Below are 27,179 nucleotides of genomic sequence, written 5' to 3' on the forward strand. Positions count from 1 at the left end.
GACCAACTAACACCAGAGATAACAAGATGGCAAGAGGCAAGTGCACGAACCTAAGCAACAGAAACCAGGACTACTTGCCATCCACATCAGAACCCAGTTCTCCCACCACAGCAAGTCCTGGATACCCCAAAACACCAGAAAAGCTAGATTCAGATTTAAAGTCACACAAGGGTCCCTTAAAGAATAACAGGAAAACACAACAAAATGGGTGAAGAAATTGAACAAAACCATCCAGGATCTAAAAATGGAAATAGAAACAATAAAGAAGTCATAAAGGGAGACAACCTGGAGATAGAAAACCTAGGAAAGAGATCAGGCATCGTAGAAGCAAGCATCACCAACAGAATACAAGAGATGAAGAGAATCTCAGGGGCAGAAGATAACATAGAAAGCATTGACACAATAGTCAAAGAATATTAAAAATGCAAAAAGCTCCTGACCCAAAACATCCAGGAAAACCAGGACACCGTGAGAAGATCAAACCTAAGGATAATAGGTAGAGAAGAGAACAAAGACTTCCAACTTAAAGGGCCAGCTAACATCTTTAACAAAATTATAGAAAAAAGTATATCTAACCTAAAGAAAGAAAGACCCATGAACAGAAAGAAATTCCTCCTGTCACATAATAATCAAAACACCAAATGCACAAAACAAAGAAAGAATATTAAAAAGCAGTAAGAAAGAAAGGTCAAATACCATATAAAAGTAGTGTAGACCTATCAGAACTGCACCAGACTTCTCACCCGAGACTATAAATGCTAGAAGATCCTGGCAATGTCATGCAGACCCTAAGAGAACAAAATGCCAGCCCAGGCTGCTGTACCTACATCATAGATGGAAAAGACAAGGTATTCCAAGACAAAATCAAATTTAAACAAATCCAGCCCTACAAAGAATGATAGAAAACTCCAACACACACACACACACACACACACACAAAAAAAAAAAAAAAAAAAAAAAAAAAAAACCTACACCCTAGAAAAAGCAAGAAAGTAATCTTTTTTCAAAAAAAACAAAAGAAGATACCAACACAAACATAATTCCACCTCCAACAATAAAAATAACAGGAAGCAACAATCATTTTTCCTTAATATCTCTTAACATAAATGAACTCAATTTCCCCAGTAAAAAGACGTAGACTAACAGACTGGATATGTAAACTGACCCCAGCATTTTGCTGCATGCAGAAAACATACCTCAGTGACAAAGATAGACTCTACCTCAGAGTAAAAGGTTGGAAAAAAATTCTCCAAACAAATGGTCCCAAGAAACAAGCTGTAGTAGTCATTTTAATACCAAATTAAAATCAACTTTCAACCAAAAGTTATCAAAAAAAAAAAAAAAAGGTGGGGAAGGACACTTTATAGTCATCAAAGAAAAAGGTTTACCAAGATAAATGCTCAAAACTGAACATCTATGCTCCAAATGCAAGGGCACCCATATTCACAAAAGATATTTACTAAAGCTCAAAACACACGTTGCACCACACACAGTAGTCATGGGAGACTTGAACACCCCATTCTCAGCAATGGGCAGATCATGGAAACAGAAACTAAACAGAGACACAAAAAAACTAACAGAAGTTACAAACAAAATGGATTTAACAGATAGCTAAAGAACATTTCATTCTAAAACAAAAGAATATACCTTCTTATGGGCCCCTCATGTTACCTTTTTCATAATTGACCACATAATCACTCACAAAACAGGCCTCAACAGATACAAAAAGATTAAAATAATCCCATGCATCCTATCAGATTACCATGGCCTAAGACTAATCTTCAATAACAACAAAAATGACAGAAAGCCCACATATACATGGAAGCAGAACAAAGCTATACTCAATAACTGGGTAAAGGAGAAATAAAAAAGAAAATAAAGACTATTAAGAATTTAATGAAAATAAAGGCACAACATACCCAAATGTATGGGACACAATAAAAGCAGTACTAAGAGGAAATCTCAAAGCTCTGACTGAGTGCCTCCAAAAAGAAACTGGAGAGAGCACACATTAGCAGCTTGACAGCACAGCTGAAAGCTCTAGAACAAAAAGAAGCAAATGCACCCAAGAGGAGTAGACAGCTGTAAATAATCAAACTTTTCATGACTGCTTCTATTTCATTAAGGGTTGTGAGACTGTTTAGATGGTTTCTTTGATGCTGATTTAACTTTGGTACCTGGTATCTGTCAGAGCTGAAATCAATCAATTATAAACAAAAAGTACTATACAAAGAATCAACAAAACCAGGATTTGGTTCTTTGAGAAAATCAACAAGATAGATAAACCCTTAGCCAGACTAACTAGAAGGCACAGAGACAGTATCCAAATTAACAAAATAGAAATGAAAAGGGATACATAACAGAAAATGAGGAAACTCAAAAAAATCATCAGATTCTATACAAAAGCCTATACTCAATAAACCTGGAAAATATAGAGGAAATGGACAATTTCTAGACAGATACCAGGTACCAATCTTCAAACTATTCCACAAAACAGAAACAGAAGGAACACTACCCAAGTTTTTCTATGAAGCCACAATTAAACTTATACCTAAACCACACAAAGATCCAACAAAGAAAGAGAACTTCAAACCAATTTCCCTTATGGATATCAATGCAAAAATACTCAATAAAATTCTCACAAACCGAATCCAAGAGCATATCAAAACAATCATCCATCATGATGAAGTAGACTTCATCCCAGGGATGCAGGGATGGTTCAATATATGGAAGTACATCAACCTAATTCATTATATAAAAATAACTCAAATGTGGATTCCATGATCCGTGACTTTCCCTTAAGTACAATTACAGAGCTGTTGGTAACCTCCAAAGCATGATAATCCCTCATGATAATCCTTTGGGATTATCATGCCACACAGGTCCTTGTGGTTCACAGGCATCTAGCTGGGTTGGACTGTTTATTGTTTACTTCATTTAAAAGCTTGCACACTGCCTTCAGGTGCCATGAAAAGAAATCCTTTTCAGAGAGGAGGCTTTCCGATCCGATTTTGAATGAAAAGCTACAGCTGCCACATTCCTAAGCACACTTTAAATGTAATTATACCCACATCAAGTGTTCTCAGTCATCATCAAAGAAGTTCCTCTTTTCCACAGAAGGGGACCATTACAGAAAACTATAACTGACCAAAATGTAGCATTGTAGCAATATATCTACAACAAAGTCCTGCACCTAATGCTCAGAATCATAGTCTCACCAACACGGCTGCTGAAACATGACCTGAACAAGGAGGACCCCATCAGACAAACTAATGGGCAAGAAGAAAAGCCCAGGAGACCTCAACCAGGCAAAGAACTACTACAGGCCAGTAAGGAATGCTGAGATAGGAAGAAATAGTCTTCCCCAAGGAAGCACTCCCTAATTCTTTATCCAATCCCAAATAGTCAGCACTGAAAACATACATACAAGAAATATTATACAAACTAAGCAGGTTGTGCTTATATATTTAGGAATGAATATATGTGCATCTATATAACAACAGATAAAGAAAAGGGGACTATGAATTTGAACGAGAAAGGAGGAGTCTTGGAGGAAAGAGAAGGGAAAATGATGTAATTATAATCTCAAATATATATACATACACACACACACACACACACACACACGTGCGCCATATATATATATATACATACACACACACACACACACACACACACACACACACACGTGTGCCATATATATATATATATATACACACACACACACACACACACACACGTGTGCCATATATATATATATATATACATACACACACACACACACACACACACACACACACACACACGCACACATGAAAGGATTTAATTTTCCTTGGCTGTGGGACCAGAGAGTCATGTAGACATAGCCCCTCCCTAAAGTGAAGGAGGGAGGAGCTTATGAAGGATGCTGAGGGCTTTGAGAACAAGGGTGTGGAGAAGCCCAAAGAGCTGCAAAGAGAAGCCAAGAGCAGAGGAGGAACTCTGGAAAAGAATGAGTGATAAATTAATAAGACTTTTCTTATGAGTCATGCGTGATGGCACACGCCTTTATTCCCAGCACCCAGGAGGCAAACGCAGGCAGATCTCTGAGTTCAATGCCAGCCTGGTCTACAGAGCAAGTCCAAGACAACTAGGACTTTTACACAGAGAAACCCAGTCTCAAAAAAAGAGAGGGGTTCTCTTTGTGACTTATCATCACTAACAAAAACATTTTCGTCCAAATGCTTTTGTCTTGATAAATGGCAAAGGGACTGGACAACAGTATTTCCTTTTCGTGTATGTGTTTGTGTGTGGCTACTAGACCATGTGCATGCAGCGCCTGCAGTGGCCAGAAGAGGGAGCAGTTCCTGGAACTGGAACATACATACCTGAGGACCTGAGTCCAGCCACAACACTTCCCTGCATCCAGACTATTAAGCCACTGGTATCATGAGACGCTCTCTCTAGGAATCTTCCCTACTAACAAAACACCATTACTTCCAGGGCAACCTAGCTGTTTCATTCCCAGGTGGCACAACACCACAGCCACACGCAATAAGGATCCCGGTTGGCCTGTTCTGGAACCAAAGCCTGGATGGCACTAGCACCACACTGACCAAGTCTACACCAGAAGACAGGCTAACCGGACCCCACTTCAAGTACCAAGGATGTTGAACAAGCCTTGTGGCCCAGGAAATGAAGCCGAGAAGGAGAAAAGAAAACCTGAGAACTTCAAGACATTGTCTTGAATTGTTGGAGAGATGGCTTAATGGCTAAGAGTATCCCCCACACTCCCAGAGGGCCCGGGGTTCCAAGCATTCACGTGGCAGCTCACAACTACCTATAACTCAAGTTCAGGGTATCCAGTGCCCTCTTCTGGCCTCCATGGGCACTGCAAGCATGTGATAGACACATACATGCAGATAAAACCTCTATGTTCATTAAAAAATAAGTTTTATTGCATTGGGAGGAGTTTTGAGTTTTCACCTGCAACTTTGTCAGTTTGGTAAAGTGGAAAGTAAAGTCCAGTCAAGTGGAGTTATTCACACTAAATTCAAGGTCCCTCTCCTTAAGCTCTCTCATTCCCCAAATTCTTGGGAACAGCAGGAACCTTTATCTACCCTCCCAAGTGGCCTCCAACCCCAACCAGTACCCCAGTGTTCAACTTCTGAGTACTTTCCCCCGATTCTCTGGAATACGCTGGCATTTCAAACCCCTCAATCATCTGTTCCTCGTTTCCTTGGCGTAGGCTGGCAACCCAGCTCTGGGCCTTCTCCCAGAAACACGCACCCAAAGCCAAAACAAAAGAACAGATTCTAAAGGCATCACAAGTCAGATCAAGTGGGCATAGAGCAAGGCCATGAGTAGAAGGTTTTGTTCGTGACTTGTGCAGGTGGCAAGTGGGGAGAACAAGGTCATTAAAGTAAGAGCATCACCTTCAACTCTTGGAGAACTAAATACAAGGGGCTCGGTCCATTTATAAAGCATACTACACTTTAGTTGGTAGATAACCAGACATCAGAGTAGTCATGGGAACCTGGGTGAGGGAGATCATTACTTAGGAATGTGAGAGCTTCCAAAAGAAAAACAGAGAGAGGGGAGGGAAGGGAGCTGCACCTGTGCTAAAGATTCTACAAGGCAAAAGAGGAAATGTCATGGTTACTTTTAGTCCCTTTGGAAAGCCAGCCCATGTCTGACCTAACGCCCTTGTGGCTATTAAAACCTTACAATTATACTCTATATACAGAACTAGACTTTATCCATCCAAACGCTGAGACTGTTGTCAGACAGCATCTGAAACCTCTAGCAGGATGTCCCCAGCTTGGCTGTAACCGCTTGCCCTTATACCCTACCACCGCATCTGGTAAATTCATTGTTTTCTTTGTTCTGCAACTAATAAAGTGTCATATAAGTGCTTCCATAGAACAGCGCAGTGTTGGGGGATCCTGACTCTGTGCTCCTAGGCCAGGCTCTCACATACTTGACTACAGAATAAACCCTTATTTGCTTTGAGGCAGGACCTATGCCTCCTGTCCTTTACATTCTGTGGTTTCAAGCATCTACAGTCATTCACTGTGCTCCAAAAATATTAAGTGAAAAAATGCTAGAAATGAAAAACTCCTAAACTTTGTATTTCTTGCTGTTCCGAGGACTCTGGTGAAACCTGTTTGTTCTGCCCCACCTGGAATGCATACTTGCTCACATATCCCTGCTATATATGCTGCCTGCTTGTGAATAACTCAATAAAAAAAATCAAACAGGAACTGTTCTAGAGTGATGGGCAGTGACAGAGTCCTTGAAACAAGACAGTACTGCTGCGTGTAGATACACAAAGATATACAACAGACATACACCCACAAAGAGCCCAGCACTGCCTAGCTCCTGTGAATCCTCCTTAGCTCTCACCTAACAGCAGTGATGAAGTTTTGTAACCCCACTGGCAGAGCAATACAGCAGGCTGTGACCATCGAGCTATTCTGGGTCACGTGGTCGGTCAGGAGAGATCTCTTAGAAGATACAGAGTGAAACCACAAAGGCAAGAAGAACCTTATGGGGCATTCTGGGGAAAGATCCCCAGCAGGTGGGTAAAGGTTTTCAGCTTTACCTTTCATGGAATTTGAGAAAACAGAGACGAGGTAGGCAGACATGGCCCAAGACACAGGTTACAAAAGGCAAGGGGCTCAAAAATGACCTTTCTCAGAAGGAAGGGCAACGGCACACACGAAGTGCTCGTGATGAGGTTCTCAACAATCCATCAGTGATAGTTAATCACCAACCAGGTTGTCCCAGAAACAGTGGCAGGAGGGTTCAAGATGAAATGCATGGTGAGGAGGGGTGGAGCCACTGGGTTTTCAATCCCACCTTTGTCTCAGCCCGAGTTTCCTTTTGTGTGTTTCTCCCTCCACTGAATTCTGTGTCTAGATCCTGAACCTTTGCCTTGTCTTTGCCTTGTCCAGCTATATGTCGGTGTTTTCCTGGGCATCACTCCATTTATCCCTAGGTTCTTCAAGTTCACTGAGGCACTGGGGTCTGGTTTAAACTTCATAGATTCTTTAATTACAGTCATAATTGTTCTTTTAAATTCTGGACTGTGGAGTTCATCTCCAACTCTCGTGGAAGGGTATTTCTATGGGACTAGAGAGTTTGGGCAATAAAGTGGAAGCATGTCGCTTTCGTACTACTTGTCACATGACCTGGATATGTGGCCTTCTACTGTTGATTGTGTGTCTGTCGTGAGATTCTAGCCTGCCTCTGTTGGGCCAAAGCTCAACTGACTTCAGACCAGGTCCTCCAGACACTCAGTACAGTTTTGATTAGAGAGACAGGAGTGGCTCAGTAAAAAAATATGAAAGCTTTTGGCTGAGGCAGCTTGGGCTGGTATGCAAGAGACACTAACCAAGCTAGGACTGGGAGCCAGGTAGTGGGGAAAGTGTGGGAAGCTCTGGGGAGCTCACTGGACTGCACCAGGGCCAAGACTGCACCTGGGAATAACACTTGAGACAGAGATGAGAGAGGACTTCTGGAAAGGGAAGAGTTATTTGTTTGCAATTGTCTGCTTGAGATGGCGTGACTGAACTCTGCTGACTGGATGCCTTGAACACCACACGCTAACCTCCTCAGCACTCTCCAGGGGAAGCAAAGCTGTAGGCTCCCTGCCACAGCGTCCACCTAGCCTTCCCCTACTCTGACTCCAGTTTTGCCAGCCATAGTTCCTGACATTGGCTCCTGCTACCACATGGAAGTCTTGGAGTTCACCTTTACAGCACAAGTCTGTTATTGTTTCAGAGGGATCTTAAGTCTTAAAACCAATGGCCACCCAAAGCTACAGAGGCAGCAGTAAACCTTCTGCCCCATAAAACTTGCTGAAAAACAAATCTGACTTGTTAAGCACTTCACTGAGAATGTTTGAACTGTGCGATATGAAGGTCTTATGAATATTCATAACTAGTGCCCACTAGTACTAGTGTTTATGTAATTGTTTATATAGTGTTTGTATAAATTATTCCTTGGAAGTATCATTTGAACAGACCTCTGACACTGACAGAAATGTTTGCCTTCCCCTGGGGAAGGGCCTTTGGTTGTCCTATAAAAATGTCAGGATGGCTGACATCTCTGTAACCCTAAATAATTGATACACAGACTGAACAAACACTTTTCTGCTGTGTAACAACAAAGTAAAACCTGTGGCTAGTAGGATTCTTCTGCCAAAGAGATCAGTTAAATGAACAGGATCACAAGGTCCTAGTGAAAGCCAGTGGTAGCTTCCAGCTGAGGTTTCCAGCTGGTAACCTCAGTAAACCATGCTAGAGATCCAGCAAGATGGCTCAGCCAGTCAAACCTGATGACCTGAGCTGATCCTGGGATCCATGTGGCAGAAGAGAACCAACTCCTTCAAGTTGTCCTCTGGCCCACACATACGCCCAGGCACAACCAATCAAACAGTGTAATAAAATGTCTTAAAACTCAGTCCATGCACCATCTCTAGAAAACGCAAACTAACTTAGAGCTGCCAGAAAGCAGATCAGTTGCTGCCTGGAGACAGAGGCGGGGTGGCAGCAGGGAAGAGATTGAAAACAGGCCTTTTTCTAAAACAAGCTTGGTGGAAATGTTGTCTCATTGTGGCAAGGGTTTCACAACTGAACACGTGTGTCTGAGATCACAGACATCTTGCTGGTTCCTGCATGTTTGTTCTCCTCCCCCCTCAGAAATCGGACCATGCTACCTTGCAGCTCCCTCTTACAGAGACAGAGAGTTGATAAGAAATGTGTCCTTCTGTGGCCTTGAAGCCCTTCACCAACCCCATCCCTTGGAGCTGCAGGAGAAATTCATGGTCCTACGTAGTGCCTGCCACCATACCCTATGGTACAGTGTGACAAGGCCAAGATAGATCATGTGATAAGAAGCTTGCACACACACACACACACATACACACACACATACAATCTGTAAGAATTAGAAGCCCCTTTGTTCTCAGAATTTGAAGGACCAGCACTCTGTCTCCCTCCATGGCCTGATGCTGTTAAGATACTCTCTCTTTCTCCCACTCTCTGGTTCTAAGGCCTGATGCTACTGCTGCCCCTTGCCCCATATTGTGAAGTTTTCTCTCCTCCTAATAAAGGTCTTCTGGGGGTGAGGGAGGGCATGGTAATCTCATGTTAGCTCCTTCCCAAGAACCTGCCATTTTTCTCTTTTCAGCTCTAACAATATCAAAACTGTCTAATTGCATATTTTGAACACATAGAATTTAAATATGTGCTAAGTATGCCTCAGGAAAGCTACTTGAGAAACACATAACCAATATCTCGTGCCGGTGCGGATATTTATCAGACACACACAGAGTGAAAAATAATGCAGTGAGCAGTAACCAAGAAACTAACACTTATCCTGGCATACACACCTCAGCTGCTTGATTTTTTAGTGTGCCTTTGATCTCTGAATTCCATGTTGGAATCAGCTCTCTCTTCTTCTTGCTGGGTATGAGCTCCAAATTAATTTCCGGCTTCTCTCTAGAAAATGATTTTGCAGTGACATTGTAAACAACATTCCATGGCTGTTGGAAAGCCCGTGTGTCTGGTCAGACCTGAGCTTTGAAGACACCTCTCACTGAGTTTTATCACTGAAGGAGACCTCCCTCACACGCCTGCAAACTTGACTTCATGAAGACGCTCCCCCCACACACAGCACAACTGCTTTGCCCTGGCTTTCTCCAATCGCTTAAGACTGATGTGTATGTGAGCAGTGTCACATTCAAAATGGAGTCCCTGGTCTCAGACAAAATACAGCCAGAGGGAGCGCTCATGTGGGCTGCTGCCAAGAGCTACCTTGTTAAATCTCACAAAGCCATAACTTTACACAAAGAGCAGGACATCCTGCCACAAAGTTGCCTCTGAGGGACGCATCCATCTCGGATTGGCACACCCACCTTCCTGCTGGTCCCTAGACATCTGTTATTTATTAAACCTCTGGCCAAAGATGATCTATTCACAGCAATTTCCATTCCCCTCGTTTCAACTCTAAACGTTTCTCTCTCTTCTCTGTTCCTTGGTTTCCACAAGGTGTGTACATTTTGCACTGCACTGTGAACTTATTCCCAAATAAATTCTATTTATTCATCTCCCTTCCCCTTCTGGTCAGAGCTTTCTGATTATTTTCTAATCTGCACATTATTCTTTTCAAATCTCTATCAGTGAGTGATGCACGCTGGTTTTAAGAGGAGATTGTATTTAAAAGGAATACATAATAAATTATAATAAACTGCAAAAAGACTGGAACCTCCTCACCCCTGCCCACCCCCACCCCACCCCCCATCTAATGCCCAGGCACAAGCCTCCTAGATTTTTCGTTGGTTTGTACTCCTACAAACCCACTCAGCTTTCATGAGTCTGGAGAGTGGCCTTCTGGGTAAAAACTTCAACTAGCTATGCCAACAGCTATCAGGTCTGCAGCCTAGTTCCATCTTACCCAGCAGGTGCTACTCACTGGTTTGCTGTTGGCAAATTGAAAAACAGAAACCACGTGGAGGAGGCAGGTTAGGAAGGTGGGAACCATGTACTGCAGAGCTAGCATCTAAGCTAGGTCTTCAAAAAGGCTTCTGGCACCCAAAGCCCTCCTCATAGTAAGAATCTTACCCCTGCCGCAAGCTTAGGGCCTGTTCTAATCGGCGGTCTTCTTTCAGTTGCTTCGGCAAGAACTGGACCAACAGCGCTGAGTCTAATTCAGGAGGGAAGGGGTGTGATTTAATACACAACTGCCCCATGAAAGACCAACTCGAGACAAAAGTGGGCTGCATGTTCTGAATTACAGTGGTATCTAAAGCCAGAGGTGGTGGTGAATGCCTCTAATCCTACTGCTCTAAAAGCAGAGGCAGACACATTTCTGTGAATAAATAAGAATTAGAACTGTGTCTTTTCCTGCTTTGCCCTTCATAAAATTTGTATGGCGGTTGTCTAGATGCAAGCAACTGCCACGCCGTTTCTGGCAGGGGCCAATCGCTAGGAACCACCCCGAAAGACTTCGAGGGAGAGACCCCACTCCTGGGGCAGACCTGAGTGGGATAGAGCTGACTGTCCAGTTGTAGATTGGGTGTCCCTTGACTTGGTACTTGTGGTCCTCAAGATCTGCTTGGGGCGTGGCCATGGGACCCTAGAAAGGCGGATCCCGTACTCCCCGCTGACTGCTGGGCTCAGGCCCATCTCGCAGTGGCCAGCGGGGACCGGGGTCCCGGAGCCCCGGGATCCTGGGCACCGGGGCCAGCGGGGTTAGAACAAGAGGTGAGCGAGGTGGGGCGTCGCCTCCAGGAAGCGCGAGTCAAACGGCGGCGAGGGCGCGCGGAGAAGCGGGTGGGGTGCGGGGTGGGGTGCAGGGTGGGGTACTGGGTGGAGTACGGGGTGGGGTGCGGGGTGCAGGGTGGGTGCGGGGTGGGGTGCGGGGTGGGGTTGGGTGCGGGCCGCTGCACCTGTGCAGTAAGCGTAGGCGTGGACAGTGGCCCCAGGGAGGGCGCCCAAGCAACTCAGCGGAAAGGCGGGCGCTCCACAGAGGAGCTAAGTCATTCATTCATGAGTCACACAAAGACGGGGTTCCAAAGTCTCAGAGGCAGCACCTGAGGCCGCTAGAGAAGTCCAGGGTTACACCAGGGGCCATGAGACCGGATTATAAAGGCTGGGAAGCACACTTCAGTTTCGCCACACAGTGCCTGTGCTAGCATGAGAAAAGCTAAATATGGAAGCTGGGGTAGGAGAACCTGTTGCTCTTGCAGAGAACCTATAACGCCCTCTTCTGGCCTCCACTAGCAGTACGCATGCATATGGTTCACAGACGTATGTGCAGGACACATATACACATCCAATAAATCGTTTTTAAATTAAAGCTAAATAAACATATAATGTGATAAACAGAGGCGGAGCCTCAGAGTACACCCAGTACACAAGCTCCACCTGCATCCCCTGCTTTCCTGAGTCTAAGGTATCCTTTTGTCTTTTGCTTAGTTGTTTACTACAGGGCCTGTCTCTGCTGAGCAGGCAAGCCTTGAACTCCTGGGCTCAAACGACCCTCTGTTTCAGCCTCAGGACTACATACATACAGGGACTCTACCAACCCAGACTTGCCCTCTACACAGTCATGTGATATTTTCATACATGTGTTTGATGTGCTTTGGTCAAATTCCCTATTCAAGTCTCCTTCCCTCACAAACACCTCACCCCACTTTCTCTCCACAGACTTCACAGTCCCCCTCAGACATCCATGGCCTTGCTATTGTTGTTCCAAAAGTCCACACAGGAGAACACGCATGCTACTTGTCCTTCTAAGTCTGGCTTAATTTGTTTAACTTGATCCCTCGTTCCTTCCGTGTTCCTGAAAACAACGAAAAGTCATTCTTTATCCATTGATTTCCTCTCACCTCTGAACTATTTTCTCCAAACCCCTTTTGCATACCTAACACCTTGTTTGGTTTTCATGCTTGAAGCTTTATTTTTAAATTGATGTCTGGCCTGGATATCTGTGTCCTTTCAAAATTTATACAGTGAAATCCTAACCCTAAGTAGATAAACTAGGTGAAAGACTTTGAGAACTTAGGCCCCTAAGGCAAACTCCTCATGAATGGGACCTGTGTTTTTATTTTTAAAAGGCCCCTACAGAGCTAGAAGCTCCCTTCACCATGTAGGTATCTAGGCATTGCCGGCTGTGACCCTGAAAACAGCTCTCATCAGACACTGAATCTGTTGGCACAGGTCCTGAACATCTCAGCCTGGAGAACTTTGAGACATTTTTGTTATCTACAAAGGCCTTTGTTATAGCATGCTGGAATGGCTTGAATGAATGCTCTATAGGGCCAGATATTTGAACACTTTAGTCCCTGCTTCATGGTTCTTCTTGGGGAATGCGATGGCTGACCTTGGTTGCCAACACAACTGCATCTAAAATCAGCTAAAACCCAGGCAGCTGGCTCACTGTAAGAGACTTATTTTTATTTGAAGTTCCACCACAACTCTAGAACAGACTTTCTGCTAACACACTCACACACCCCACAAAACATAGAAGAAGAAAGCTTCTGCTTTTTGCCTACTTGCCCTTACTCTCACTAGCAAGTTCATCTACCCTTCTGCTGCACCGTTTCTTTGATAGTATTAGAACCTGCTTCTTCAAGACTGCAACATAGACTAAAGATCATCGGTTCTTCAGGGCTCTTCCAGACGCCAGCACCAGAGCAGGACTGCAGAAATATCTACTCTCGATGATTAACTGACTTCTGGACTCTTGGCCTTTCCATCATGAGACAGCCATTGTAGGACTACCCATGGTATCTGTTCATTCAATCAATCAGTTCTGTTTCTTTAGAGAACCCTGACTAATCTAGGGAGGTTTAGGGTGTGCAGCCTTGCTGCTGGTGGTGGGCTTTGAGAGAGAAAATCCTTGTGCTACTTCCAGTGTGCTCTCTGCTTTGTGGGCATGGTTGGGATACAAGCTCCCAGCTCCTGCCCCCACACTTGCTGCTCGCTTCCGTGCTTTCTTGGCATCATGAATTCTTATCCCTCTAGAACACAAGGCCAAATAAGATACAACTTCTATAAGTTTCGTGGTATTGGTTTTTGTCACAAATGCTGCTGTCATTTTCTTCCGCTTTTTCTCTGGTGAGCTCATATGTAGAAGGCAAAGAGGTCCTTGTGCCCTCAGATAAATTCTAAGGGCCCTTTAATGTTAGACCCACAGGATTGTTCTTTCAAAGGAAGATATTTATAACCCATTATCCACTGTGATTAATTGCCTGGCAGTGTGTGGCTGAGACCACATCAGATACTCTCCCCCCGACCCTTAATCCTATGAACTTGTTTTTCTCAATCAAGCTGTAGAATACAGCAAGGTATCACATGCACCTCACAAAGACTTGCAATGTGGTCACAGCCAATCTTTATTTAGCTTCCTTTGCATTTTATTGTGCATAGAGGATCGAGTTCATTGTCACCAGGAAAGATTTTAGCAAATTGTGCTATGTTTAAATTTGCCTAAAATAAACTATTCGGAGTCAGACTTGCAAAGTTTGAACCAGTGCTAGCTACTTGGTGATGTTGAGCTGATCTGCCTTCTTGCTTCTTAAGGATCCTTACTCTGCTGTGGTGGTTCCAAAGACCCATACACACCCTGATATTACTGTAGAGACTGTAAACTATGTGTTCATACCATTTGCTAACGATACTGAGTGGATAGGTTTGACTGCATGCTTTTCTTCCCTTGATTGACACAATGGGAAAGGAAGCTGAACTGTGTCTTGGTATGTTCATACGTGAGAGTCCATCAGACTCAAAACCCAGGGGTACATATAATTTTCAGCTTTAATTTAAAAAAAAAAAAAAAAACTAGGACCTTTTCTAACTGACAATATCAATTTCATTTCTACCACCAATATGTTAGCGGTATTATTGATTTATGTTTTCATGGATGGTTAATACTTCCACAGTTTATTTTTTCAGATAAAAGACTATAAAATATTTTGTTAAGAGGCTGAAGAGATGACTCGGCTATTAAGAGCACTTCCTGCTCTTAGAAGGGACCCAGACTTCATTCCTAGCACCCATACCAGTTCCAGGGACTCTGATAACCTCCTCTGGCCGTTGTGGGTATCTGCACTCAAGCAGTGTGCACAGCATACACTACACACAAATACACATACACATAAATAAAAATAATAAATAAATGAATGCCACAAGAACAGTGGGATGGAACGTAGTTGGTAATATTCCTGCTCATTCATGACAACCCAACATAAGACATGAATGGCTTTGCTCATCACTGGAAAGAGAAGAATGTCCTTATACGATCATGAGAGAAATTACTATTCATAATGAGAAAAATGAAACTGGACCACCCAATTCACACATACAAATGAATCCAGCTAGGCTAAATGATGGTGGGCCAGCCCCCAAGTCCAGTCCATTTGCCCCGACTAGTTCTCTCCTAAGGTTCACACTCTCTAATTATTCCATTGTTCCCGTACGTTACAAGTTGACTCCCAGGTGAAGACGGGCCCCTTTCCTGTTCTGGGGAATGGACTCTTGTGGTGTTTTGAGATCATCCAAGGCTCCCCCCCTCCGCCCCCCCAGTAGAGACAACTATATGAAAACAAGAGGAGGTTGGCTGCCAACCCAGAACAGAGGCCCCAGGACAAGCCAAACCAGACAACACTTTGGTCTGGAACTTCCAGAACAGAGACAAACTAGAATTCTGTTATTTACAACCACCCTGTCTGTTGTATTTTGTTGTGGCAACCCAAGTAAATGAGTACAACCTCCTCCCTCCTGATTTCCCAGAAGAACTGAGTGTGGAGTGGGGGAAGGGCACCACTGGCCTTGGGACCCAGATCTGACTATACTATAGCCTGGCTCAACTGGTCTCTCCACCTGCCCTTTCTCCTCCCCACTGTGGGTCACTTTCTCCTAAACACACCCAGGTTTGGATTCCCCACAGTAATACCTTCAGCTCCCCCACTTCACCTACCCAGCAGCAGCTGAATAAACTCCTTGGCTTGGCACCCAAAGTGCTTTCAGTTATGACCCAAGTCAGGGTTTCTCAAACAAATGCTCAGTGGAATTGCCTGCAAGGCCACTTCCTAGACCTCACTCCCAAAGAGCTTTCTTCAGTAGGCCCTGGGGTGGAGACCCCACAATTCACCTTTCTGGCAGACTTCTAGGTGGGGAGATTTGGTCAGGTAATCCTGCCACATCCCTCAGCCAGGTCCCTCACATGAGCTCTCGTACCAGGAAAGACTGCACCAACACCCTGTATAGTTGACAGGACTCCCTGCTGCCAAGTCTGACCCCATGGTTATAGATCAGGAAACCTCCCAACTTAGGCTAAAGTTGAGAAGTTATGTTATTTTGAAAGGGGAACTTTATACTGGAATCTGAGCCAGGCCTAAAGGCCTCTCCAAAAACACAGCAATAGGGGCCCATGCACAAACACAAGACCCTGCCATGGTCTCCCTCTTGACACACAAGTGAACAAAAGGAGGCTCAGGGAGATGTGACTTGTGGAAGGGCAGAGCACATAAGAGCAGACAAAGAGCTTGTGTTGCTTTGTCGGAGCCCAAGGGAACTCCTCTCCCTGACCTTGAGTCACTCCACTTTCTTGTGATCCCAGCTGGTCCCTGGCATTTGCAGCTAATGCCGAAATCTCGTCTCAAGGGACTGCACAACTTGGGGGAGAAGGGGAGTGAGGGGAAAGAGACCAGGGAATGAAGGCAGGAGGAGCCAGAAACCTGGGGGCGGGGCCTCTCAAGGAACCTGCACACGTGTACGACCAGCAGCTGCAGCACCGTCCCCTCCTACTATCCGCTGAAGATCCAGGTGAGCCCCAGAAAACAAAAGCCCTTGCTGAAAAGAGCCGGCCCCAGGCTTCCCTTTGAAATGACCAAGCGCTTCAGACACAGATGGGCTAGTTAACAGGTCTGTGAGTGAGTGCCAACTACTCGCCAAGCCCAGTCCGGCAAAGTTGCTGCTGTGTGTAGCACAAGAGTGGGGGTTGATGGGGTCCTAGAGGTGGGCCAGTGCCCTTCCCAGGTCGGCTCCGAGAAGCATTAGGACTCCATAGGGAACAAGTAAGACTAACAGCTGGGACAGCTGTTGCAGAGGCTGAAGACCCTGGCTGGGAAAGGTGAGTCAATTCAGTGTGGGAATCGCGCTGCTGGAATCGGGATCAGTGGCCGAGTTGAAGTTGCCCCTCCCCCATGTCAACTGAGGAATACCTGGACCCGATTCCTGACAGCTTCATCCTGCAGCCGCCGGTCTTCCACCCGGTAAGTAAACTTACACACACACACACACACACACACACACACACACACTCACCGACTAATTAGCTAAATGGCAACTTGCAAGTGATTAGTCGGGTTTCCAGGATCCTTGCCTATTTAACTTGCCTCTTCTAAGACGATGGGTGGCTAGGAGAACGGAGGTGGGATTGCTGTGAGGAACACCAATATCTAAGAGCAGCCCCTCCTCCAAGCCTGAGGGAAGGGTTGGAGAAACCCTCCCAGTCAGAGATCGTGTGGATTCCTCTCTTCCTACCCGTTTAGTGCCCAGGGGACTTTCTGAAGGCCCGCCATGCTCTACAGAAAGCCAAACTCCCAGGAGGCTGTACCACTAATGAACAGCAGTAATTATTACTTTCCCCTGCTTGGTCCTCTCCCTTAGAGGGCTCCATCAGCTCAGTTAATTAACACATTCTGCCAAGAGCCTGGGAACTGGAAGCCACTGGGCTGCCTGGCAAGTTGCCAGGCCATAGAGAGAGATCTGGGCCTCTGGCCCCTCCCCCCGGTGCCTGAGTAATGGGGCCAACGCACAAGCTAAGAACCACCCACCACCTGGAGGACACTTGGAGTGGCCTGGGCTCTCTGATTTCGAGTGGGAGTTGACAAGCAACAGGTAAAAGCTGACCCTGTGACACTGCCCCAGGGTCACCTGCCAGCTTGTCGCATGCCCTCTGTGGAGCTCCCACTCTGCTCAGATGGGTGCTGAGCCTGCTGAAGGGAAAGACCAGGCTCCAGTCGTCTTATAACAGCGATCTTAATGGAAAAACAGCCCGCCAGAACTCAGAAGCGGGAAAGCGAAAAGGGGTCAAGATGGAGGAACAGGAGAAAGTGGAAGGGAGCAGAACAAGCAAAAGTAGAATTGAAAGTGTGTGCATACTTTAGGAAGGCCAGACAACCTCTGTATGAGAAAAGATGGGCCCCAGGAGAGAGTCCTGGGTCCCTCGTCACTGTTAGGTATCTCCGTAGACAGTCCACATCAGAGTCAACTTGCTCCCAACTTCTCCATTCTTTTCCTCTTAGCTCCTAAACCCTGGACATGTACCAGTCCTCAACAGCTTCCTTCCCAGGTGGCATCCAGTGGGGCGACAAACCTCAGTGGGGACACTGCAACCTGTTGTGCCTCAGCTCGTTGGTTGCTCTGACAGGACAGTGGAGCTGGATCAGGCTCCCTGGGCCATATGGCTTTGGCCCGTCTGCCCAAGAAAGGAGCGCTTTGGAGAGAACTGTGATGGGTCATTGAAGTAACAACTTGATGGGTTGTAGGATTGCCATGGAAACGAGACTCTGGGCAAGCCTGTGAGGTCTTATCTAGATCCCATTAATCAAGGTAATGAGAGTCACCCTAAATGTGGGATGGCACCACTCCATGAGCTGAATCCTGGTCTGAATAAAAGGTTCACATCAGGATAAACTGCAGCCTGCTCCCTGACTGGATACGATGTGCCCAGCTGCTTCAAGCTCCTGCTGCCATGCCTTCTGCCATGGTAGACTGTACCGTGGAACCTAAGGCAGAACACGCCTTCCTTCTTTCAGTTGTTACAGCAGTAAGAAAAGTAACTAATCCAGAAATATTGGAGAGAAAACTGGCCCTTCCCTGCAAGGATGTTTTCTCTTGAGGGTGTATTGGTTACTTTTTCTTATTGCTGTGAAGAAAAAAAAAAAAAAAACAGTACTTAGCAAAAGGAACTTAAGGCAAGAAATGTTGATTTTTGACTCACAGCCATAGGAAATGCATCCGCCCTGGCAGGGAAGATGGTAGGAGGTGACCACTCTCACCACTCCACAGTCAAGAACCAAAGGTCTGTCAGAGGTGATGGCACACACTTTTAATTGCAGCCCAGAGCAGACAGAGATGGACAGAGGCAGGCAGGTCTCTGAGTTCAAGACCAGCCTGGTCTACAGAGTGAGTTCCAAGATAGCTTTGGCTACACAGACAAACCCTGTCTCTAGAGGAAACATGGATGCTTGCACTTCATCTTTTTACTCAGCCTGGGATCCAGCCTATAAAAAGGTACTGCCTGCCCACATTTAGGACGGGTATTTCCAACTTCAAATAACCTCTAGAAAATCCTTCACAGATGTTCCCTAAAACATGTTCCCATGATATTTGCAAATTTCACCAAGCTAACAGTCAAGATCATCCTCATAGTGGGGAAGATGTTTTCCTGGTCTTTCCTCTCTATACACACCTAACCCTACCCATAGGAGTCCCTGGTCCCACATCCAGTTGGCATACCTGATTTCTCTCCCTTGTTCAGGTGATTCCTTATGTCACAACAATTTTTGGTGGCCTTTATGCGGGCAAGATGGTCATGCTGCAGGGTGTGGTCCCTCAACATGCACGGAGGTAAGGGGAACTGGCTAGGACTCCCAGAAGAGACCAAATTTAGGGACATCAATCTGGAGTTCCTCTCTAACTTTAGGATTTCTGTGGACACTCAAAACCTCACAACACCCCACCACCACCAGATTTCAGGTGAACTTCCAGTGTGGGTGCTGCCTGCATCCTCGTCCAGATATTGCTTTCCACTTCAACCCCTGCTTCTACACTGTCAAACCCCATGTCATCTGCAACACCCTCCAAGGTGGACTCTGGCAAAAAGAGGTTCGGTGGCCAGGTGTTGCCCTGAAGAGAGGAGATAGCTTCCTTATCCTCTTTCTCTTTGAGAACGAAGAGGTGAAGGTGAGTGGAAAGACTATGCATCAAGCAGTCTGGAGCTGGCACCCCACATAACTCCTTCTCTTGTCCGATTTTCCATTGCACTGTGATAAACTACCCTGTGGAGAGGTGGGTAAGACTGCTCTGGGCCCAGATAGCAAAAAGAAAGTGCAAAAGCACTTTGTTGTAGTAGGGAGAGGGATCCAGTGTGTGGTCAGAGCAAGCACTTAGAAGACGCATGCTTGGTGGCAGGCAGTGTGCTAAACCCTTTTTGTGAATGTGCCCATTAAATCCTCCCCATGAGGTCTAAGGTAGATATTGTCACAACCCCCTTACAGCTGGGGCAGCAGGAGACAGGGCCAGAGAACTTAATGTCCAGGCTTTGACCTCCAATATGAAACTATCAGAGAGATAATGAGATCTTCAGTTGGCTCCACTGGACAAGACAGCTGGTGGAAGGAAGCCCTAAGGGACAAAAATTATCCCCAACTTCCCAAGCCTTGGTTTCCTTGCTTTAGATAAGAAGAGGGGGAAGGATGCTGGTGGTGGTGAGGATGATGGCGGTGGTGATGATGGTGGGGATGAGGATGATTGTGGTGGTGGTGGTGGTGGTGGTGGTGGTGGTAGTTAGTGATAGTGGTGATGAGGATGATGGAGGTGGTGAGGATGATGATGGTGGTAGTTGTGGTGGTGGTAGTGATGATGGTGTCACTGGTAGTAGCAATGACAATGCCAACAGCTCAGACTGGCTACGATGGGGAGAGATTTATCATAGATAAAGTGGACAAGGACAGTAATCTGGTACCGGGATCAGCTTGTCACCTATCATCAGCTCCATAGCACTGGGCAAGTCACATAAGCTAATCTGTACAATGCACCTGCTTTGCAAAGTTCAGAGAAATAATCTCTTGGGAAGCATGCTTGCTGCTGCTGGGGGTGGGTTATGCACACTTGCTCTTCAGCTGTGCCGTTGGCTTCCCCAGGTGAGTGTAAATGGACAGCACTTTCTTCACTACCGCTACCGGCTCCCACTCTCACGGGTGGATACTCTTGATATATCCGGTGACATCTTGGTAAAGGCTGTTGGATTCCTGAACATCAATGTAAGTTCTCTTGGAACCAAGGCTGGGTCAGTAATGGCCTCTGATATGCCCTGATCTGGACAGGTCTGGGGCTCAGTCGCCCGGTTGAGAGATAGAGGAAGGTCCTGTATGCCTGGGATAACCAAGAGAAGTACAAAGATATGTCAGAAATGAGTGGGGTCCGGAAGAAGAGAAAGTGACCACAGTAAGGGCCCGGGAGTCATGGGCAGGAATCTTTCCTGGTGGCGCAATCCGCTTGGCAATGAGGAGCATCTACCTAATTAACTTATCCAGAATACAACTAAATATGTGGCTCAGCTTTAAAAGGTTGTATGGGAAGCAGTCAGGGGTTTACAGCGGTTTCAAAGACTGGAAGCTCTCTCTCTCTCTCTCTCTCTCTCTCTCTCTCTCTCTCTCTCTCTCTCTCTCTCTTTCTCTCTCTCTCTCTGTGGGTACTGAGAACCAAACCTGGGTCCTTTACAGGAACAACCACTAAAACATCTCTCCAGCTCTTTGTTTCTTCTTTTTCTTTCCTTAACAGCCATTTGTGGAGGGTAGCAGAGAGTATCCAGTTGGATATGTGAGTTTCAAAATATTTATTTATTTATTTATTTATTGTGTATGAATGCATAGCATGTCTCTGTGTACACAATGGGGGAGCATGCCTGTGTGGGGATCAGAGGACAATCTGCAGGAGTTTCCCTCCACTTATGTGAGTCCAGGGATGAAACTCAGTAATCAAGTTTGACAGCTCCTTAGCCCACATATCTGAATCTCTTGGGAGCAAGGTTGGACAGCCATGCTTAGAAGCCAGCTGGCCCTCTCTTCCCTGCATATGATTGCTCAAGGCTTAGCTGACTCCCTCCCTCTCGGCCACAGTTGCCAGGATGGGGAGCCTGGATTTGCCTCTCCCCTCCTATCTCTGGCATGCTTAGGAGATGGCTGGAGGTGACTGACTCCCTGGGAGGGCCCATGATTTATCCGCTGAGTTTTAGGTCCTCAGATCAACCCTGCAGGATGGTGGTGATGGTTGATACCACAGGACAAGAAAGGAAGATGAGACCTATGACCTTGCTGGAGGTGTAGGATGACAGCTCCATTGTCCTTCTAGCTCCTCCCCACTTCTCAGAGATGGGGGATAGCTCAGGACTCCAAGGATCCCCCACTGGGAGCCCAATCACTCACCTACTCCAGGGAGAGGCATGAACTCCTTGTATCCCCCAGATACAAGCAAAGTAGGAAGACTTTTGCTTCTCCCCAAGCAACTACCAACACTCTCCCCTCCCTCTTTCTCTCCTTCAGCCCTTCCTGCTGTACAGCCCCAGGCTGGTAAGTGGCCCTCACTCCAGGTCTCTCACTTCCTTTGTGGAAAACAGCAGCAGTGGGAGGACGGGGCAGCTCCTAGCTAAACTCCGGTTTCATCTCACCCTCTTCACTTGCTCTGCAAATGGGTATTTAATACACTCCATGACTGGCCCAGTACCAAGCACCAGGCCTCCAGTCGCTCACTGGTGGCAGAATGACAAACCACCATATATCTGCTACGTACAATTCAGAGCACACTCACAGAACAAGGCCTAAGAAACTGTGCACAGCCTGGGGGGCAGGGTCTGAAGAAGCTCTCAGCAGGCCTGAAGGAGCTGTAGCGGGTATTTAATACATGGGCAGGGCTGAGTCTCCTGGTTGCATGCCTACAGAGAAACTCACCTACCCTGGTGTCCCTGGGTCCCTGGGGTTATTCTACTGATGAGGGACCCTGACACCGCAATGGTCACCATCTCAGTCCTCTCCCATTTCTGTCAGGAGGTGCCCTGCTCACGTGCTCTTCCTCGGGGTCTCTGGCCTGGGCAAGTCATTGTGGTTCGAGGAGTGGTCTTGAAAGAGCCAAAAGAGTAAGTATTTAATTAGAGATGGGGGAATACCACCATTTAGTCCCCTCTTGCAGCAGAGCAAAGAGAAGTTGCTCAGGTTGCAGAGCTTATGAACAGGGTTGGGGTTGGTTACAGCAGCCCACTGCGGGTGCTGCTTCCCTGTCAGGTGAACCAGCGTCACATCACACGTCCTAGAAAAGTGCAGCTGAAACCCAAAACGGAGATATGGCTCCCTACTCTATCATAACGCTCGGTTCAATAAACAGCCAAGATGCCTAGGAAAGAAATGCTTGGGCACCGGAACCTGGCTTCTCCTCCACTGGTCCCTCAAACCAAGACCTCGGCTTAAATCTGTTTAGCTCCAGTGTTCCCTAATATCACTCTGACCCTATCCAACAGAGCCCTACACTTGATGAGAAGTTCTCTCTAAATGTCCACCAAACTCTGGGGCTGAAGAGGTGGTCCAGCATTTAAGTGTTCCTAACACAAATATGAGGGCTGGGGTCCAGGTCCCAGCCCACATGTAACAAGCCAGGCATTCTTCATGTACACTCATAAGCCTCAGCATCCCTGAAGACACAGACAGCAGGAGCTAGGGCTTGCCGGCTCTCTGGCCTCACTGAGAAGCTAGAGCTCCAAGCTCAGGAGGTTTCAAAGTAATAGCAGAAAGAAATAGAGGAAGACACCCAACACTCTCCTCTAGTCCTTGGTGCACATATATACTCTCTCTCACACACACACACACACACTCACAAATGTGCACACACATATAACTTGTACTCACACTCATGCATACACACAAACACACTCATACTCACACGTTCACACACAAACACAAATACATACTGACACACACATGCTCACACTCACAAATGCACACACACATACTTGCACTTACACAAACTCATACTTATATGCACACACATTCACATACACACACAAACACACACTCTTATTCACACACCTGTACATTCACATACAGTCACATAAACACAAATATGCACACACACTCATACACATATGCTCAACACTCACAAATGTATACACACAAACACACACTCACACATGTACACACTTGTACACACATACTCACACATACACATAGGTAATTAAAAGACAATGCTGTGTTCTGTACTAACACTGGCTAAGCAGAGTATCATTTCCATATCTGTTTACTGTTTTACACTCACACCTGTTCTTTCATTTCACTCTAACAGCCTGTGAGATGAGAACAGCACTCATCTTCCCCAGTGTACAGTTGAGGAAGTGCACAGACACTCAATGACTTGCCCGAGGCCACAGGACTAGAAAGCCACAGAGCATAAACCCCTACAGCCTGACCCTCACCACTAGCTCTTTGCAAAAGCCACACTCTGACACATAACAATCAATGTTAACTGCTGCTACGATCACACCCACCCCATTTTCAGGGGAATAAACTGAGGCTTGGGATAGGTAATTATCCTACCTGCATAGTCTTCCAGTCAGGGATTCAAGTATAATACTCATGTGTTAATCTGTACTGTTATATGTCCAAGTGTTCTGCCAAGAGCCAAACAAACTTGACTCTGAGAAGTTATTCAGTCTTGCGGTGGCTCTCCTGCCTGACCCTTCCCCTTCAGAGACACAATTGCCTGAAGGTGACAGAGGCTGATCCACCTCTCTGCCTGCTTCCTGTAGTTTCACCCTGAGCCTGAGGGATGGGGCCACCCATGTTCCTGTGACACTCAGGGCTTCCTTCACAGACAAAACACTGGCCTGGGTCTTCTCGTGGGGGCGAAAGAAGCTGATCTCAGCCCCCTTCCTCTTTTACCCCCAGCGATTCTTCGAGGTAGGTCTGAGCCAAGTAGTCAAGCTCTTCTTGAGCCCATTTCCCTAATGATCTGGGAGACAATGAGCTGGATCCTGGGGAAAGCCAGAGCCAGCTCTGAGGGAAGAATGTCCACATAGTGGCCTCAGTCCCTTTGCTAATGCCAGAGATCCTGTGCCCAGAAGCACAGGCATAATGAAAGCAGGCAAGGCATTGTCGTTAAATGCTCCTCTGAGTTTCTAAAGGCCAGGAGTGATGTACGCCATGACTATGTACACACATAACCTAGCCCTGGGAAAGTAGAGGCAGAAGGATCAGGAGTTCAAGGCCAGGCCAGTCTCGGTGAAATTGGAAGCTTGAGGCCAGTCTGAGCTACATGAGACCCAGTCTGAAGCTCTCTTCATGGCTCCAGAATGTAGCTATGATTGAGAATGTTTCCCAGGGGAAAAAATTGCTGCGGATGGTGAAGTTTAACTCCTAGACTGTCTGTTTCTGAAAATTGTGTCCCCTCAGTGAAGGAGGAAGCCTACAGTAGTACACACACCAGGAAATGTCTGTCTGGAAGCCCATCACCCAAGCAAGCTATTCTTCCCAGGTACTGCTTCTGTGCCATGAAGGAGGGCTGAAGCTGGCACTCAATGGGCAGGGGCTGGGGATCACCAGCCTGGACCAGAAAGCCCTGGAGAAGCTGCGGGAGCTCAGGATCAGTGGAAGTGTCCATCTCTACTGTGTCCACTACTAAAAAGGGCTCCAAGGACACCTAAACCAGAGAAGAAGAAGGGCGGCTGCAGCTAGGGCTCCACAGTGACAGCCCCAGTCTGTTATCGATGGAGAAATTGCCCTGGTATCACTGCGTCAGGCCTACTTCACCTCTGGGTCACAAGACTGAATCTAAAAGGACACACACACACACACACTTATTGCATTATAATCTAACAATTCTGAAAATAAGGGCCCAGGTCAATGTGTCTCTGCACCTGTCTTGGTCTTCATTCAAACACTCTGTGGAGCCAAAACTCTATCTGGGCCTGGCCACTGAGGACGCAAATCGAGTGTGAACAAGATGAGCCCCAAATCTGTGATCAACACATACCATCTCCATCCATCTCTTCATCTACACTCATTTTACCTACACTCACTCACTAGTTTGGGAAGCCTTTGCCCAAAGTGAACAAATCTCACAGCTGTTCTCATGGTTTCAGCCAAAGGGAAGCGGCTGCATTCCAGAAAAACACACTGAGAATGGGACCACATTTTGGTCACCCAACCATTTAAACAACAATGATCTCTCATAAGATTATAATATAGTCTAGATGGGTCAGAGATTACTTAATCTTTGTTTCTATATTATATCCTGTAACGTTCACACAATGGCATAATGGCCAAATAATGCATTTCTAAGACTTTGTGCTTGTCATGAAGTGATCCATGACTATATTTAGCAGGGCAGGTAGACCGGGGGAAAAAGGAAGCTATAGAGTGTTTGATTTGATTATTCCTGGAAATAAAGTCTGAACTCATCTTCAAATGGACTTAAGACTCTGGCTCTCGAATGCTTCTGTAATCCCATCTACATGCCCAGAGCTGTGCCAGGTCACTGATAGAAGATGCTAACGAAGGATTTGCTATGTTATAATGTTATACTCTAAGCAAAGAGCCATTGCCTTCCCTTGACCATTTACGAAGAAGACTGATCATGTTCCTTTCATGAAGGAAAAGATACTCACATATCCAAGAGGAAAGTTTTTTTACTGCAAATATATGTCTTTATTGTAATAAGGGAAAATAGAAGTCAGAAAAAAAGATGGCTGAGAGGCAACCCCTAAACACCAAGGCCCAGGATTCTGGGAAGAATCTGTGTCAAAGAGGAGATGGCAGGCTGGGGGGTTAAGGTTGGAAGTGTAAAGCACTGGCACCTTAGCACTTATTGATATAATTATATTTACATATTTAACCTTCTAATAAAATAATGAGATAATAAAATAATAATAATAATGAGAGAACACTAATATAATATCTTAAAATTTGGGCGGTAAAGTTTATTTGGTGTTGATGAATCTTAATAAAACTACACTGCACATTTTATCCGCTGATGATATATATTATTTTGTATTATGTTCATACATTAAACTGGCTTGTCATTTTACTTATTCATATGTGTTAGTGGCTTTTCTATTGCTGTGATAAACACTGTGACCAAGGCAATTTAGAGAAGGCAAGGTTTATCTAGATTTATGGTTCTAGAGCTGCATCTCATGGCAAGAAGAGATAGTGCTCACATCTTGAACTGTACAAGGGAAAGCAGGGAGAGCAAGTTCAACTGGCAGGAGCCTTTACATTCTCAAAGCCATTCCCCAGTAACACACTTCTTCCAACAAGGTCACACCTCCTGAGCCAGCACAATCCACAGGGGACCAAGCACTCAAACATCTGAACTACCTTCAGAGGGGTGACATTCACATTCAAGCCACCAAATCATGCACAAGTTAGTTTTCGTGTCTTTGACAGTTTACCATAATTTTGTTTGTTTGTTTCAAGACATGGTTTTTCTGTGTAGCCTGTCTGTTTCTGTAGTGTCTTGTTTCCTGGCTGTTCTGGAACTCACTCTGTAGAGAGGCTGGCCTCAAACTCACAGAGATCTGCCTGCTTGTACTTCCAAAGTGTTGGGATTCAAGGTGTGCACCACCAGTGCCCAGCATCGCTGTTGACAAGTTAAACAATTTAAGGAGAGAAGAATTTATGTTGCTCACGGTTTGTGTGTGTGTGTGTGTGTGTGTGTGTGTGTGTGTGTGTGTGTGTGTGTGTGTGTGAGTTTTTTTGTTTTTGTTTTGTGTGTTTCTGTTTTGTTTTTGTTTTGGGGCTTTACAAACATCCTGGGAGAGAGCACATGGGATGGCTGCCGGGGAGTAAGAGTAGGGTATACCACACAAGCTCACTCGCTTACCTTGTTTTCCTCCGTAGCTTTCAGCTGATCAGA

The 27,179-nt window shown here is 45.8% G+C and overlaps 2 protein-coding genes across 8 annotated transcripts in view; one reads left to right on the forward strand and one right to left on the reverse strand.

Annotated features, from left to right (window-relative positions):
* Positions 1-11,171, reverse strand: part of PLAAT5 (phospholipase A and acyltransferase 5) — a gene marked incomplete at both ends in the record, with an annotated part of 32,031 nt that extends 20,860 nt beyond the window's left edge. For both annotated transcript variants that reach the window (XM_080912006.1, XM_080912007.1), the window contains 3 exons: positions 9,377-9,485; positions 10,608-10,683; positions 11,006-11,171. In XM_080912006.1, the coding sequence (XP_080768132.1) occupies positions 9,377-9,485; positions 10,608-10,683; positions 11,006-11,171 (351 nt within the window). The remainder of the gene's footprint in view (positions 1-9,376; positions 9,486-10,607; positions 10,684-11,005) is intronic.
* A 5,028-nt stretch (positions 11,172-16,199) lies between these two features.
* Positions 16,200-26,353, forward strand: LGALS12 (galectin 12). 6 transcript variants are annotated; one of them, XM_080912555.1, is made up of 10 exons: positions 16,200-16,316; positions 16,590-16,765; positions 19,039-19,127; positions 19,250-19,463; positions 20,423-20,542; positions 21,063-21,101; positions 21,824-21,850; positions 22,325-22,413; positions 24,073-24,223; positions 24,798-26,353. In XM_080912555.1, exons 2-10 carry the CDS (start codon positions 16,697-16,699, stop codon positions 24,942-24,944), a joined length of 945 nt encoding a protein of 314 aa, XP_080768681.1. In that variant the 5' UTR covers positions 16,200-16,316; positions 16,590-16,696; the 3' UTR covers positions 24,945-26,353. The 6 variants fall into 6 exon arrangements, with proteins under 6 accessions (XP_080768681.1, XP_080768684.1, XP_080768683.1 ...); XM_080912558.1 differs by lacking the exon at positions 16,590-16,765 and having other exon boundaries at positions 16,261-16,316; XM_080912557.1 differs by lacking the exon at positions 16,590-16,765 and having other exon boundaries at positions 16,303-16,415; positions 19,204-19,463.
* The last annotated feature ends 826 nt before the right edge of the window (positions 26,354-27,179 follow it).

This window comes from Micromys minutus (assembly GCF_963924665.1).
Source record: "Micromys minutus genome assembly, chromosome: 2".
Lineage (NCBI taxonomy): Eukaryota > Metazoa > Chordata > Mammalia > Rodentia > Muridae > Micromys > Micromys minutus.

What these genes read in the sequence shown, in the direction of transcription:
- LGALS12 (XM_080912555.1), top strand. Translation starts at nt 16,697, where the DNA reads ATGTCAACTGAGGAATACCTGGACCCGATTCCTGACAGCTTCATCCTG. An exon ending in AGCCGCCGGTCTTCCACCCG is followed by an intron (nt 16,766 to 19,038) that starts GTAAGTAAACTT and finishes TCCCTTGTTCAG; the next exon opens with GTGATTCCTTATGTCACAAC. An exon ending in GAGAGTATCCAGTTGGATAT is followed by an intron (nt 21,102 to 21,823) that starts GTGAGTTTCAAA and finishes TCTCTCCTTCAG; the next exon opens with CCCTTCCTGCTGTACAGCCC.